This window comes from Hydractinia symbiolongicarpus, chromosome 5, assembly GCF_029227915.1.
Source record: "Hydractinia symbiolongicarpus strain clone_291-10 chromosome 5, HSymV2.1, whole genome shotgun sequence".
In the NCBI taxonomy this organism is placed as follows: domain Eukaryota; kingdom Metazoa; phylum Cnidaria; class Hydrozoa; order Anthoathecata; family Hydractiniidae; genus Hydractinia; species Hydractinia symbiolongicarpus.
In genome coordinates this window covers 14,347,754-14,362,459 of record NC_079879.1, presented here as the reverse complement: position 1 = coordinate 14,362,459, position 14,706 = coordinate 14,347,754, and the positions used below count along the sequence as shown (strand labels likewise).

Here is a 14,706-nt window from a genome sequence, read left to right as displayed (position 1 = left end):
GTGGTATACCAACGTCTATCGCTACGACGTTTGTCAGAACGAAAATTTGCTTTTCGTTACTCCGATCGACATTGCTATGCCTGCGTGGATCAAGATCATTGCGGCGGGATGTTAACATATCTGATATCGACATGTCTTTGACCAACACACTATCGGAAGTAAGGGAATTCCGATAGCCGAAATAGTATTACATATTATATATTTTGAGCGGCGGTCTCTCGCTATAGAAATAGACCAAAACAAAATTATATAAAATAACGTATGTTTGAATTTTCAAGGTATCAAGCCGAATAAAAGGATGATACTATGTAATTTTATAATTTCTAAATATAATATATAACCGATCAAAAAAAGAAGATTGGGAAATAAAATTGCACTTCTGCTACCATTTATAAAGCCCTTCACCATAGAGCTTTCAAAAGGGTAATAAGTTGTCATGGGCCTCAGTATATTAAATTATGTTCCGTGGAGTGTGGTATATTCTACAGAACAAAATTAACTTTTGGAGTACAAGATTCCAAGAAAAATGGCCGCTGCCCGCAATGATAACATGATTTTCACATTGTAAAACAATATTGATGGATTTTAAAGCAGCTATCTCAAGTAATATATTGATCTTGTTATTTCTTATGTTTAAAAAATTTGTTATTTATTTTCTTATCTTTAGTATTTCCGAAGATAATGGCATTTCTTAAAATGTTTAGCTAGTTAGCTAGGTGAACAACAACATTTAGCTACAGTTCATTAGCCAATTGACTTTTTTTTACATTTTGTCAGGATTGACATAATAATTACCTTTTGACATAACTAGGCATTGTTCAGAAACAATCAAGGAAATCAAAAATGAATGGGATTCCGTCTTTCTTTAGGGATACTTTTAGTTTTTAAGGGCCTTCTGCATTATTAAACTCACACATAAAAACTCATCATTGTAGAGTACAGTTCTATTGCTGTAGATAGGACAAAAGTTACAAAACATTTATATATAGTAATAGCTGAAAATATAAACAAGCATGAAATGAAAGTAGAACACATATATAATATAAGCAACAACAAAGCCAAGGTAATAACACATCTCTATAAATATTAATAAGCGTGAACAAAATATATATATACATAGCATAGCTATGTGAAAACATAGAGGTATATATAATAGCAGCAGGGAGGAAGGAGGAAGAAAAACTGCTAGAACTGAAAAGGAAAACCATGAGGCAACTGCAGCTTAAATACTAGAAAGAGTGTTGACCAAAATATATGCTGCTGACCAGAAAAAGGCACATAGGTAAATGGTGAACTAACTATGGGCAATACAAACCAGAGTACTGTAGGAAGAAGATCCATATGTGTGTGCATTTAAACACTCATAAATATATATTTATGAGTCACAAAAATTTGTTTTTGTATGTTACACAAGTCGTGTATTCAATTAATTGTGTTTGCATACCTTGTAATTAGCCTGTAGCGGTAATTCACGTTTTCACTGACTAAATTCAAAAGTTAACGTTAATTGGAAACATGAAGTACCCCATTTGGGGTAGTATTAGGGGGCCATTGACAATCAATTTCGGATCTTTTATGCATAAACACCCCGGTATATAGAGAGACTTCGTCTTATGAAGAAGCATATATAGCTAGTTAATACTTGTTGTTATCTGTGTCAATTATTTCTTTAAATATGTAGCAACATATAGCCCATCGCTTCACCATAACTGGATATAACATGGTGTCAGAACTGTTTAACTTACAGAAGTTATATTTCACTGGTTTTATTGTTTGATATGGAATCTCTGAAGTGCCCACAAGAAATACACTTAGACTCTCACTCCAACCTCTCAGAAGTGTGGAAAGTATGGAAAAGGGACATTTTTTCTCAATGCCACCGAATCAGCAGACAAGCCAGACATGGTAAAATCATCAATATTGCTCCATTGCCTAGGTAAATCAGCTAGAGATATATACAATACTTTTACTTTTGATGAGGGACAAGAAATGGTATATAATAATATAATCTCAAAATTTGATCAATATTTCTCTCCACGAAAAAATCTGACCTTCAATCGCTTCATCTTTCTCACTGCTAGGCAAACTGACGATGAATCTTTTGATGAATTATACACTTGCTTCCGCAAACGTAGTGAAGATTGTGAACTTGGAGAACTCTGAAACTCATTGATAAAGCACATAATAATTATTGACATTACAGATAAGAAATTACAAGAGCGTTTACTAAGGGAATCAAACATTGACTTAGAAAAAGTACTCAAAAATAGACATGCCTCTGAAGCCTCCAAACAGCAAACTAAAGCTCTCCACAACAAGAATTCCTTTGCTGCTTCTAATCATGGCAATTCTACCATCAATCACGTCCAACGTGAACAGATCAACACCTCTGACTGTAACATGCAGTCATTATCCACAAGTTCCCAAGACTGGACAGTAACTTTAGAAACAAATGGAACCAATGTGATGTTTGAAATAGACTCTTGGGCCCAAGCTAACATACTACCTCTCAACACGTTTAAACTTCTGCATAAAAACAACCAACATTGCACAAAAAAGGAATAGCGGCGATAGAAATGTTTTTTTAGATCGCATTTTTAAAGTTTAAAAATGAATAGCGGCAATAGAAATGTTTTTTTAGATCACATTTTAAAAGTTTAAAAACAAAAACCGGCGATAGAAATGTTTCTTTAGATCGCATTTTAAAAGTTTAAAAACGAATAGCGACGATAGAAATGTTTTTGCGAAGATGTATCTCCTTCTCTTTTAAACCTCCTTGCTTCGTTAGATAGTGTTTTAAGTATTTAAAATGTTATCAACTCTATCAATGTGACACGGCGAGCCATTGTTTGATATTTTTATAAAATAAAAGATTTGCGCGAAGACTAAATAGACAGCGAAATGCATTGTTTCTTGGAAGCATTGTTTAAATCTTTTAAGCTATAGAACTGTTGCGCGCTAGAAAAAACAAAGACAATGTTTTTAACAATAAAATGTAGCATAATACTATAAAACACAATTATCGACATGTCTTTTTAATACAAAAGGCTAGCGCATCCTTTTTAAATCTCATAAGAGAATTTTGTTATTTATTAATGTGATTTTATTATGCTCTATTCGTTGTGTGCAAATCTATTGTTTAAAGTTATGTAATTTAGTATTCACATAAACAAACACAAGAATATTAAACAGGTTATGAAAAGTACTTTCAAAAATAAATAATGTATATACAGAAAAATATAAAATAAACAAAGATTTAAAAATGTTTTAATGTCCAGACGCTCTCCCCTCGCTGTACGACAATTGGCAAAACTTTAAATACATGGTCAATATATTTATTACATTTTGCGATGCATACAGTATTCCACAACTTAATAATTCCATCTACAAGTTCTTGTTTACTCAAAGGTTTTACCTGCTTACATAATTTTTTAGCTCTGCCCACACCATCTCAATAGGGTTCATGTCCGGAGATTCAGAAGGTGTAGGCCAATAGTTAATTTTATTATTTTTCATAAATTCCATGGCATATTTTGATTTGTGCTTCGGATCATTATCCTGGAAAAATCTGTGCCTAACAGTTTGGATTGGCAACAGTACTTTAGCAAATATTGTGTCCACATAAAATTCCTGAAAATAAAGTATAAATATAACTACTAAATATTATTAGAGGGCCAAAGATGAGGTGGATTAACACATTTACATACCTTTCTCATTATACCAGTGAGAATAAGCAATCCTGTTCTCCCTCTTCTGGAAATGCCAGCCCATACATGAACTTTGTAGGGATGTTTTACTTTCGGTTTGAGTTTGGCAAAGTGATTTTTTCTCCTAAAACATATTCTTGAATGTAGCTCCATCCAGATACTTGATTCGTCTGTGAAAATTACATCGTGAAAATCTTCTTTGGTGGTAATTAATTCAGAGGCGAAATTTAATCTTATTTCACAATTTACTGGCCTTATTAGCTTGACAGTACCTCGGGCCACTTTGTATCCAACCTAACCTTGCTCTATGGCACTTTAACCAAGTAATTGATAATCTCATTTTGAATTCTTTAAACATCATTTTTTGTAAATCTCTTGCACTAAGTTTGTCATTCTTTACTTACGCAATATCTATAAATTCCAAATGCGTTAAGTTTTTTTCTTCCAGATTTACTTTCCCACAACAATTGTTTTTTTTTCTTGGTATTTTTTAAATATTCGTGACACGCTTTGCCGCTGAATTCTAATTCCATCCTCCAAAAGTCTTTTTACAATAGCACCAGGCTTAAATCAAGATAAACGTAAACGTAGATTAATAATCTTTGCACTATTTCTTCGGTATTAAAATTTAAAACAAAATGTTCTCACAATGAGTGTTTTGATCTTTCCCGAATGTCAAAAGTTATATTTTTAGATTTTTTCTTTCTTCAGTATTAAAATTTAATTTGTTTTCGAAAAGTCCTGAACGTAGGGTTTCTCCGTTTGCGTTGCTAAACGTTGCTTTTTATAAAAAGAACTTTTAAAAGTTTCGCATGTTAAAAAATATGTTTCGACGATAAAGAAATATTACTAAAAGTTTTAAAAGTAGCATTTTTTTTTTAAATATTTAGATCATTGGATTTGTTGTTTTTTAAAAGAGCTTGTGTTTTTTAAATATATCGAGATTAAAATCGTGTTACTATAATTAGTTTTGTTGTTAAAAAAAATAAAAATTCAATGGCCTTCGCGTTTAATTTTTTCTCGCGCAGAGTATTGTTTATAAACAATGTTTCTTGCTATGCTTTTGTTTTTAACACGAAGCAAGAACTCGCTATCCTATTGTTTTTTTTGAATGAAAGCAATTATTTTTGCAAGTTGAGTACTGTACTGTAGCTGCAATCGTGACATGCCTCCACCCACAAACGTGAAATAGCTTCAAAGATTTCTTGGAACGGTAACCTATCCAGGAAAATTTATTCCGAATTTAGCAAGAGAAACCGCTCCTCTCTGTAAACTCTTAGAAAAGGACATCATTTAAAAATGGATAAACCACAAAGTAATGCTTTAGAAAGACTCCAAAAGATTGTCACCACAAGTCTTACCCTTCAATTTTATGATCCAAATCTACAAATCCGTATCTCCTGTGAAGCAGCGATTCAATTTGGGCAATTGAATATTACCAGAGCTCCGGGTTAACCCAAGCCATGTGAGAAAAATTGGGAAGATGGCACACTGTGTAGGCTGTTGGATGTTGCAGGGAGTTGTCTGGCAGAGCGCCAGGCTTGGACAAGAGTAAAATCTCTGGCATGCGGGCCATCACACGCCAAAATCTTGTTGGCGAGTGCAACAGACCTCATGCCATAAAGTGAAATTAGGCGTGCATAGTACACGCCTTAAATACTTGGCGTGCATATACGTTGGGTGAAAAATTGAAAAAAATGGGTGTGAATCAACTTTTATCAGACAAAACTTCCAATAGATTTCCATCTCTGTCGGACACTCCCATTTGCTTAGATCTCAGATTTATTGAATAGTCCGGGTCCTTTTAATCCAGGAGTAAGCCTATTCATAGCCAACCTGACCATCCTAGCTAATTCACTAACTCCTGACTTATTTAAAAGAACTATGTAGACATGAATCCAGTCATGTGGTTCTTAACTAATGCGGAGGTGAACGCCGATGGAGCACAGATGAAGCAAGTCTGCAAAGCTGCACTTACAGGCAGAACGACACACATAAATATTTTCAAGCACAAGCGACCAGCGTTCTATTACCAGTTCGAAGGTGAACAAGGTGAATCAATAACGTTACTTTACTTAGGACCACTGTTGTTAAGGCTACTAGAAGTTGATTCTTTGTTTATGGTAACTTGTTGCGATAAAACTAAAATGCGCGATGCGCTAATTTTGTAATCACAAAAATAGTTATGTTGTTAAACAGAAGTTTTTAACTTTTTGTGTGATTTATAACAAAAATTAGCTATACTTTCGCTAAAATAGTTGCAAGCGAAAAACAAGACATATTATTGTCGTAACACCCTCCTCCGTTATGATTAATATATATGTTTAAAATTACACTAGCTAAACTGTAATACAGTCAATACCATTTAGGAAAAATAATTAAAACAAGATAGAATACGCTTGTCGTAACACACTTCTCCGTTATGAATTTTAAAAAAAATGATTTTACCGCTGCGAAAGACTTTAAATATTCTCAACTAAACAACCATAGTCCAAAAAAGAATTTGCATTTAAATTTAGATTTTCCTATAAAACTGCGCAAAAAACATTAAAAGAACACTAAAATTGTTTGTTTTTTTATTTTAAGTAGGAGAAAAATAACTTGCTGTATAAGTTTTGAAACAGCGCAAGTATAACCTGCTCTTAAACTTTCAAAACAATACAAGTATATTCTGTATAACTTTCAAAACAGCAAAAGAATAATTCTTGCTGCACAACTTTCAAAACAACACAAGAAAAATTCTTGCTGCATAACTTTTAAAAACAAGTTTTTGAGCATGCAAGTATTTTTATCTTTCACCTTGAGAACTAGTTGCATATTTTTTAGCGAGACAAATTCTTATTATTTTTTCTTCGCAACTAAAAAATATAAACTGTGTGCGTTATGCAAAAATACATAGAAAAAAACGGTTGTCATAACACCCTCCTCCGTTGTTATTTTTATTATTTTTTTTGTTGTTCCGACCATACATTCTGAATAAAACTATTTTTATTTCGCCAACCGACCATAAGCTACTATCGACTTCGCCCGTAGAATAACTAATTAAATTGGAGTCGCCTTATATGCTTTAAGTTTTCTTTAGCGATGGCATTTTTGTGATTTAATTGACTTAATAAAATGCGCAGCCTTACTTTGTTTTTTAATGGCGCCCTGATACATTTATTACTTGTGGTAAGTGTGATCATGATTGTGAAACTTCCATGATGGCACATAGCAGATAAAAAGAAAACGAAAGAGATGCAGAACGAAGATTGATTAAAAGAGACAGATTATATTTGAATTTTCTTGTTTTTTTGCATGTTTCGATTTTAATTTTTGAAGTTATAATAGGGGATGTGTAGCTACAAAACCGGCTTATTTTGTTTTAATGTTTAAAGGCTTTTACAGTCTCCAGTGTTTGGGGTTTACTGGTTAAATCTTCCCCACCTTTTAGGAACACGCCAAAATACTTTCTACACTACTGGAATCAGGACACCTAACATCGTGAGCGCGTATCACGCGCGACAGGAACAATCCATGATCCTATCGTGACCATCGCGATAGAAAAAATGTTAACGAAGAGCTTCGCAATAGTCGCGATGTATAAAAAAATAACGATGCTATCGCGATCGTCACTATTAATTGTGATTGTCGCGATAGATCGTGAATAACATTAAAAATATTAAATAATAGATTTGTATAGCTAATCTTGTGTCTTCGTTTTCGTTACATTTAAAAATTCTTGTGCATCTTGTATTTTTATTAGAAATTAGATTTTTTTAATAAAGTGACTCCAACTTACGTACTTGTTCTACGCACGAAGTAGATAGTAGTTTACGGTCTGTCGGTTGGCGAAATAAGAATAATTTTATCAAAAATGTATAAATGGTCGGAACAACAAAAAAATAAAAACAACAACGGAGGAGGGTGTTACGACAAGTATATTTTTCTATCTTATGGTTTGCTTGTATTAGCGAATGTCCGATTTAATGAAAGTTCATGGAAAAATAAGAATGTATGGTCGGAACAACAACAAAATAATAGTAATAATAAAAATAACAAGGAGGAGGGTGTTACGACAACCGTTTTCTATGTATTTTTGCATAACGCACGCAGTTTATATTTTTAAGTTGGGAAGGAAAAATAATAATAATTCGTCTCACTAAAAAAATATAACTAGTACTCAAGGTGAAAAGATAAAAATACTTCCATGTTAGGGGTCGTCTACAAATTTCGTATGATATTTTATACGAATATATACGAATTTAATTGCTTTCAATTCGTATAAAAATCGTATACAATTCGTATAGTGTTAAATAGTTATACGATTTTTAAAAAATCTAATACGAATTTTATACGATTTTCATACGAATTGTCATACGAATTATATTCTCTTTCATACGAATTTCCATACGAATTATATTTCGTTTTTAAACTTTTAAAATGCAATGTAAAAAAGCATTTCTATCGTCGTTTTTCGTTACTAAACTTTCAAAATGCGATCTGAAAAAACATTTCTATCGCCGTTTTTCGTTTTTAAACTTTTAAAATGCGATTTATGCAGCAAGTTTTTTTTATGTTGTTTTGAAAGCTGTACAGCAAGAATTATTCTTGTGCTGTTTCGAAAGTTATACAGAATATACCTGCGTTGCTTTGAAAGATATAGAGCAGGTTATACTTATGCTGTTTGGAAATTTATACAGCAAGTTATTATTTTCCCATTTAAAATAATAAAATACAAAATTTATTTTAATAAAAAAGTTAAGTGTTTTTTTAATGTTTTTGCGCAGTATTATAGCAAAATTAATATTTAAGTGCAAAAAAGTCTCACAGACTATAGTTTACAGTACCGCCTGAATTTGATGTTACATGTGCACGATAGTTATCACTCTTACACGAGCTTTCGGTAGCGTCAGAACTTTACCGATTTTTGTGTGGCTTATTGTTTTTTATAATTACCGCAGCTGCTAAGGGATTAACACAAAAAAATGTTGAAAAAGTTAATTACCCTTCGTGTCCCTATTGTTTTAGCACACGAACATCTTTTATTCACACATGAATTTATTTGTTAAAGTATCTCCGATTTTGTAAACGATTATGCGAATGTTATTGTTCTGCACATGAAAGAAATGCTATATCTTTTGTCTATACATGTAACGATTTATATTACGCTAGTTAAAATGTATAATCTGTCGATTAAAATAGTCTACCATATAGGAAATGTGATATAAAAACAAAGCAGAATGCGCTTGTCGTAACACCCTCCTTCGTTATGATTTTTAATTAACTTTAATGCTGCGAAAGACTTGAAATATTGGTAACTAAACTATATTCCATAAAAAAAACTTCCACTTAGATTTATTTAGAATTTCTTATAAGACTGCGGAAAAAACATTTAAAGAACGCTTGAAGCTTTTTTTACATTATTAGTGGGAGGAGAATAACTTGCTGCATAAATATAACTTTCAAAACAACGCAAGCATATTCTGTATATCTTTTACAACCAGCATAAGAAAACTTTTTGCTGCATAACCCTCTAAAAACAAGTTTTTGAGCATGCAAGTATTTTTATTTTTTTTACCTTGACAGCTACTTAATAATTCAAAACAAGAGAACAATTTATCTGAACATTTTTTTTGGTGAGATAAATTATTAATTTTTTCCTTCAAAACAACCAAAAAGTTTAAAGTCTTTCGCGACATTAAAATTATTTATTTATTTCATAACGGAGAAGGGTGTTACGACATGCGTATTTTACGTTGTTTTAATTATTTTTCTAATATCCTTAAAAAAGATTTAATGATATTAATTATTTTTCCTAAATGATATCGACTAAAGAAATTTAAGATTTTAGCAAGCAGCGTAATTTTAAACATATTATAATCATAACGAAGGAGGGTGTTACGACATTCATAATCTTTTTTTTTCACAAGATGGGATAAGACATAAGACATTAATTACATGGTTTTTATAATGTTTAAAGATGTATCATGACGATCGCGATATGGATCGCGAAAGAAAAAGCAATTAATTGCTCGCCTCAGAGTGTCTACGCGAGCAATTTTGCTCGCCATATTTTTCGCTAAAAAAACTTTACATTTAGTCTCTTTTTCAGGAGAGGCCTGCGCCTTGGCACACACCTAAATCGTTTTGGGGGTGTGATTAAAACGTCCGCCACATTTCCAGTTTGGTCGGACATGGCTGTAGCTCGTTTTGAACTTTCGTCGGTTAAAACGTCCGATAGATTTCCGTCTTGGTCGGAGACTTTTAGATCTCAGAATTATTAGTCCTGGTCCTTTAAATCCACAAGCAAGCCCATTCATAGCCAACCTGACCATTCTAGCTAATTCACCCACTCCTGACTTAGTTAAAAAACTATGTAGACATAAATCTCTTTTGCTCGGCCCCTTTGTCGTTGGTAACCAGGTCTTACATAAGAAATCCAGCCATGCGGTTCTTAACTAATGCGGAGGTGAACGCCAACGGAGCACGGATGATGCAAGTCTGCAAAACTGCACTTACAGGCGGAACAGAGAATTTATCATGGATTTAATTGTAGATAATTTCTTCATTTGACGAAACAATTGGAAACCATAGCAGGTCCAAATTTAATGGATTATTTTCTTTATGCCGCAACTGTTATTCAAACAATTTTAAAAACGAAACCCACATGCGGTATAATTTTTTTTTTCTGTATAAATTTTATGTACCTGATGTGTACCATAAAAAGAGATTTTATTTATTAGTTTTATTTAAACCACGCGGATAAAGATTTTTTTTAATTTGAAAATGAAGCATATTTTTTTCCTATTTGCTTGTTATGACCTGAAAAATAAACATTAAATTCTATTTTGGACATGTAGAAAAGGAAGTTAAGATTGAGAGAGTCGCTATACATACCAGTAGACGCTGTAAAATAAATGCGCAACAAAGATTAACCTTAATGCCCGTATCGCACACGTTTTATAAAATGGCGAATAAACTGTTTTGCACGATGGGTGGAGAATAATCACACCAAATATCTTTTCAGTTCCACTTAAAAAACCAATCAATTCTTGAGAAGAACGCAAGCACTACGCGGGCGCGAGCAATTGCATGCGACTCAGCTCTTAGAACATCACCAACCAATAATCTAGGAGTAGCACCCACAACACTCTTCTTCAACCGAACCATCCAAACCATTATCCCAAGCATCAACAACGCTGGAACTCACATCATTGCTTCTCTTGCTAAGCTACGTCAAATAAAGCAAGGAAAATATTTCAAGCCTTTGGAACCTGGAGATAGTTTGCGAATTCATAATGGTACCCCCTGGACCTGCCCTAGAAAAGTCATCGATTGTACACAAGAACCTCAATCATACCTGTTACGAACGGATAAAAACACAGTCATCTGTCCCAACTGACGCCACTTCTCAAAACAGCTGAGACATTCAACAACTTGTCTGACAGTTCAACAACGGGAAGCCTCATTGAAAACAATGCACCCAATGAATCAAGTGTTAACTCAGACGCAACAATACCGTATGACGAACCACTTACTCCAACAGCTCCAACAACAAGATTCGGTCGAGGGAAACAACTAACCAAAACACCTCAAAGACTTTTAACCATGGTAAAACATTCAAGCATTGAGTGAGGATGTTATGGGTCGCTCGAGACTCACTACACAACAGTATATGGTCAGCTACTAACATGACCACTGACCTTAATGTACATAAACACCCCGATATATAGAGAGACTTTGTCTTATGAAAAAGCACATTTAGCTAGTTAAGACTTGTTGTTATCCGTGTCTTTTATTTCTTTAAATATCTAGCAACGTATAGCCCATCGCTAGACCATAACTGGATATAACACCTCCTTCTCAATTTCTGGGCCAAATTTTAAAAAAATTGTCCAGAAATAAAAGAATACGAAAACCAACTTTTCTATGTAAACAGCTATATCGTCTTCCTTCCACCACTATCTTTTGTTTTATCGATAAAATATATTAAGAATGAATCCAACCAGCTAATACAATGTGTTAGTAGATATATCTAATCTAAATATAAACATAAGAATATAAAGCATGTAAACAGACTAATCCCCTTTCTTTGAGGATATAAGAGATAAATAAAAGTAACACAAAAAACTGTTTATTAAGTCTAAGTAAATGTTTTAATGTCTCTGTTAAGAAGTTGGTTCATATGAAAGTTCTTTTTATTTATTTATTTTATTTTTTTATTTTAATAAACAATGTTCTACAACTCTAAAAATCCTCTTTCGATAATACTCATAGCTTTTGCAGTACAAACTCCCTTTTTCGTCAGAACATCTGTCAATTGTTTGTTGGTGTTGATCCATTGAACAGCCTATACTGTGCCATTTTCGACCATCTCTCTAATGCTGGCCACATTAAGCCCTCATGGTTTCTCAGCTACATGTTTTGTAGAGTTGACAGTGGCAACAAGGTTCTTGCTTCCAGTAAAACCAATGATACAGTACTGTGAAAAGGTTTTTTAACATCGTGTTCGTGTAACGAGCGTGGTGCACACGAACCACAATAAAATTGTGGTCTTTATGTATAACAAACATTCAAACATTCTATCGTGGCCACCACGCTAGTATTATTATCTCCACGAAGGATCATGTGTCCCACAATTATTTTCGCGAGCTCCACAATTTTTATAGCCAGTATAATTTAGTTTTTTTTCTTTTTAAAAAAGTCTTTGATTAAAGGTAATTTGTTTGTTTCAGGTTTTATCAAGTTAAAAAAGCATATTCGTAGTTTTTGCTTGGTGTATACTTTTTCGTTATGGCGTGGTTGTATTTTACGAAATGTCATTTGTCTAGAAAAGTTAAACTTGTCTGCGGGGGTAGAAATGTTTTTTAAGATTGCATTTTAAAAGTTTATAAACGAAAAGTGGCGATAGAAATGTTTTTTGACATCGCATTTTGATTCACGAACGATTAAAATCTATTATATAGCTTGCTTTATGACAACGAATTAAAACAATTTATTTTTTTGCTGTCGGTTTTTGATTTAATTGATAATTGATGTACGGTCTTTGTTGTTTTACAATAGAAGTTATCTATCGTGGACGGCACGGTGTAATGTTTAATTTTTGTTCGTGTAGTCCACGAAACATGATCGTGAGGTCCATGATTGTTAAAAAATACGCATCGTGAGCTATCGTGGTTCGTGCGTAACATGAAATAAACATGAACCACGATGTTAACAAACCTTTTCACAGTACTGTATGTACTTTTTCGCCAAGTAGTTCCTGTAACATTTCTTGTAAGAAGATTGCATTTTCAAGACCTTCAGCAAAAGGAAGACTTTCTGCTGCAGTTGTGCTCTTAATAACACGTTTAATCATGAGCTCCACATGATTAAACAAGCTTTTCTTTCTTCACCAAGAAGAAAAATCATGTGTCCACAGGAAGTTGAGTTTAGATCTAACACAGTCTAGATCAGATTGGAAGAGGGTCATTAATATACCCCGTCCAACCCATGCTAGCATGGAAAACGGACGTTAAGCCGAGAATGATGATGATGATGATGACAGCACTTGACACTTCATCAGGCAGGTTTGCCAAATGAAGCGTCAGTGTAGACCACAATTTTTGTGATAGACTTAACGAAGGAAAAACCAGTATTTGTTGCTATGTTGCAGTTTCTTGATAAATCTGTTAGCATTTACTAAATGCATTTGCCTGCATGCTCATTTCAAGAACATCAAAAGCAATATCAGGTCGTGATTAATTTGCCATCCTATTGATTTATCCAACAGCAGCTCTGAACAATTGATGTTCGTTTTTATTGACATCATAAAATTTCTTTATAGCTCTTTTATTATCAATTTGGATTTCAGTTATTGATTCAGCAAATTTGTGTTGATCAGGAGTTTTGATGTTTCCTTTTTGTTAAACATTAAGTCCAGCATACTTGATTTGGTTTGCAACACATCATTCAGTAAGAGACAGAGTAGGCTGATAACATATGAGTCTGGTGGTTGTAAGACACAGATAGATTACTTCCTGGCTAGAAAGTCAAACAAGAAAGTGGTGAAGGATGTGAAAGTTATATCTGGGGAAAAGTGTGCTTCCCAGCATACAGTACAGTCTGAATGTAATCTACCGCGGACGTGAAACCCGCATGAATAGTTACACAGAACAATAACATTTGCTTTTGTTTTTTTAAGAAAATAATTGCCTCGCTGATAAACAATGACCCCACGCGATCGATTGTTTAATCACAATAGGTTGCAAGATCAATTTTAGCAATCTATTTTGCGCGAACTCTTTTGAAAGTTTTAATTGCAGTAATTAAGCGTTTTTTTGAGATTGCATTTTAAAAGTTTCAAATCGAAAAGCGGCCATAGAAATGTTTTTTTAGATCGCATTTTAAAAGTTTCAAATCGAAAAGCTGCGATAGAAATGTTTTTTTAGATCGCTTTTTAAAAGTTTAAAAACGAATAGCGGCGATAGAAATGTTTTTTTAGATTGCATTTTAAAAGTTTAAAATCTGCTAATTCAGCTTCAAAGAAGGCTTTTCTGGCTGCATGCATCGTGTTTATATGTTGTACGACATCCATTGACCCAGATGTGCCATGGAGAGCTGGAGGTTTATCTGCAACTACTGATGGTAAACGTGGCTGTTGACCATACACAAGCTGATAAGATGAGAAGCCTGACCACATCCGCAGAGAATTCTTGGCATTGATGGCCAGGCTAGTGCTGTTTCTGATATATACTGTAATGACTAAATTAAGCAACATTGCTACAGCAATTTTATAATTGCAATTTTCAAATACTTTATTTGGAGAAACTTTTTTGTGTGTAATCGTCGCGAATTTAGAAATTTAAAAATTTTTGCGAGATAAACTTTCGCAAAATCTGAAATTGGAAAGTTTCAGTGAGATTATTTTTTATGTTCTTATAAAACAAATTCTATTTACAAATTGGGCTTATCTTCAAAATCAAAAAACAGATCAAACACATTTCTAGGCTCGTTTTCTTCCGGCTCCCATGCACCG

At 33.4% G+C, this 14,706-nt stretch overlaps 1 protein-coding gene across 3 annotated transcripts in view; it reads left to right on the top strand.

The window, feature by feature from the left end:
- Nucleotides 1-459: 459 nt before the first annotated feature.
- LOC130644945 (uncharacterized) overlaps nucleotides 460-14,706 on the top strand; it is a 33,413-nt gene continuing 19,166 nt past the window's right edge. Inside the window, exon 1 of one of the 3 annotated variants that reach the window (XM_057450745.1) lies at nucleotides 460-603. In XM_057450745.1, coding sequence (XP_057306728.1) covers nucleotides 579-603 — 25 coding nt within the window. In that variant the 5' untranslated portion in view covers nucleotides 460-578. The remainder of the gene's footprint in view (nucleotides 604-14,706) is intronic. The other 2 variants (XM_057450744.1, XM_057450746.1) reach the window with 2 other exon arrangements.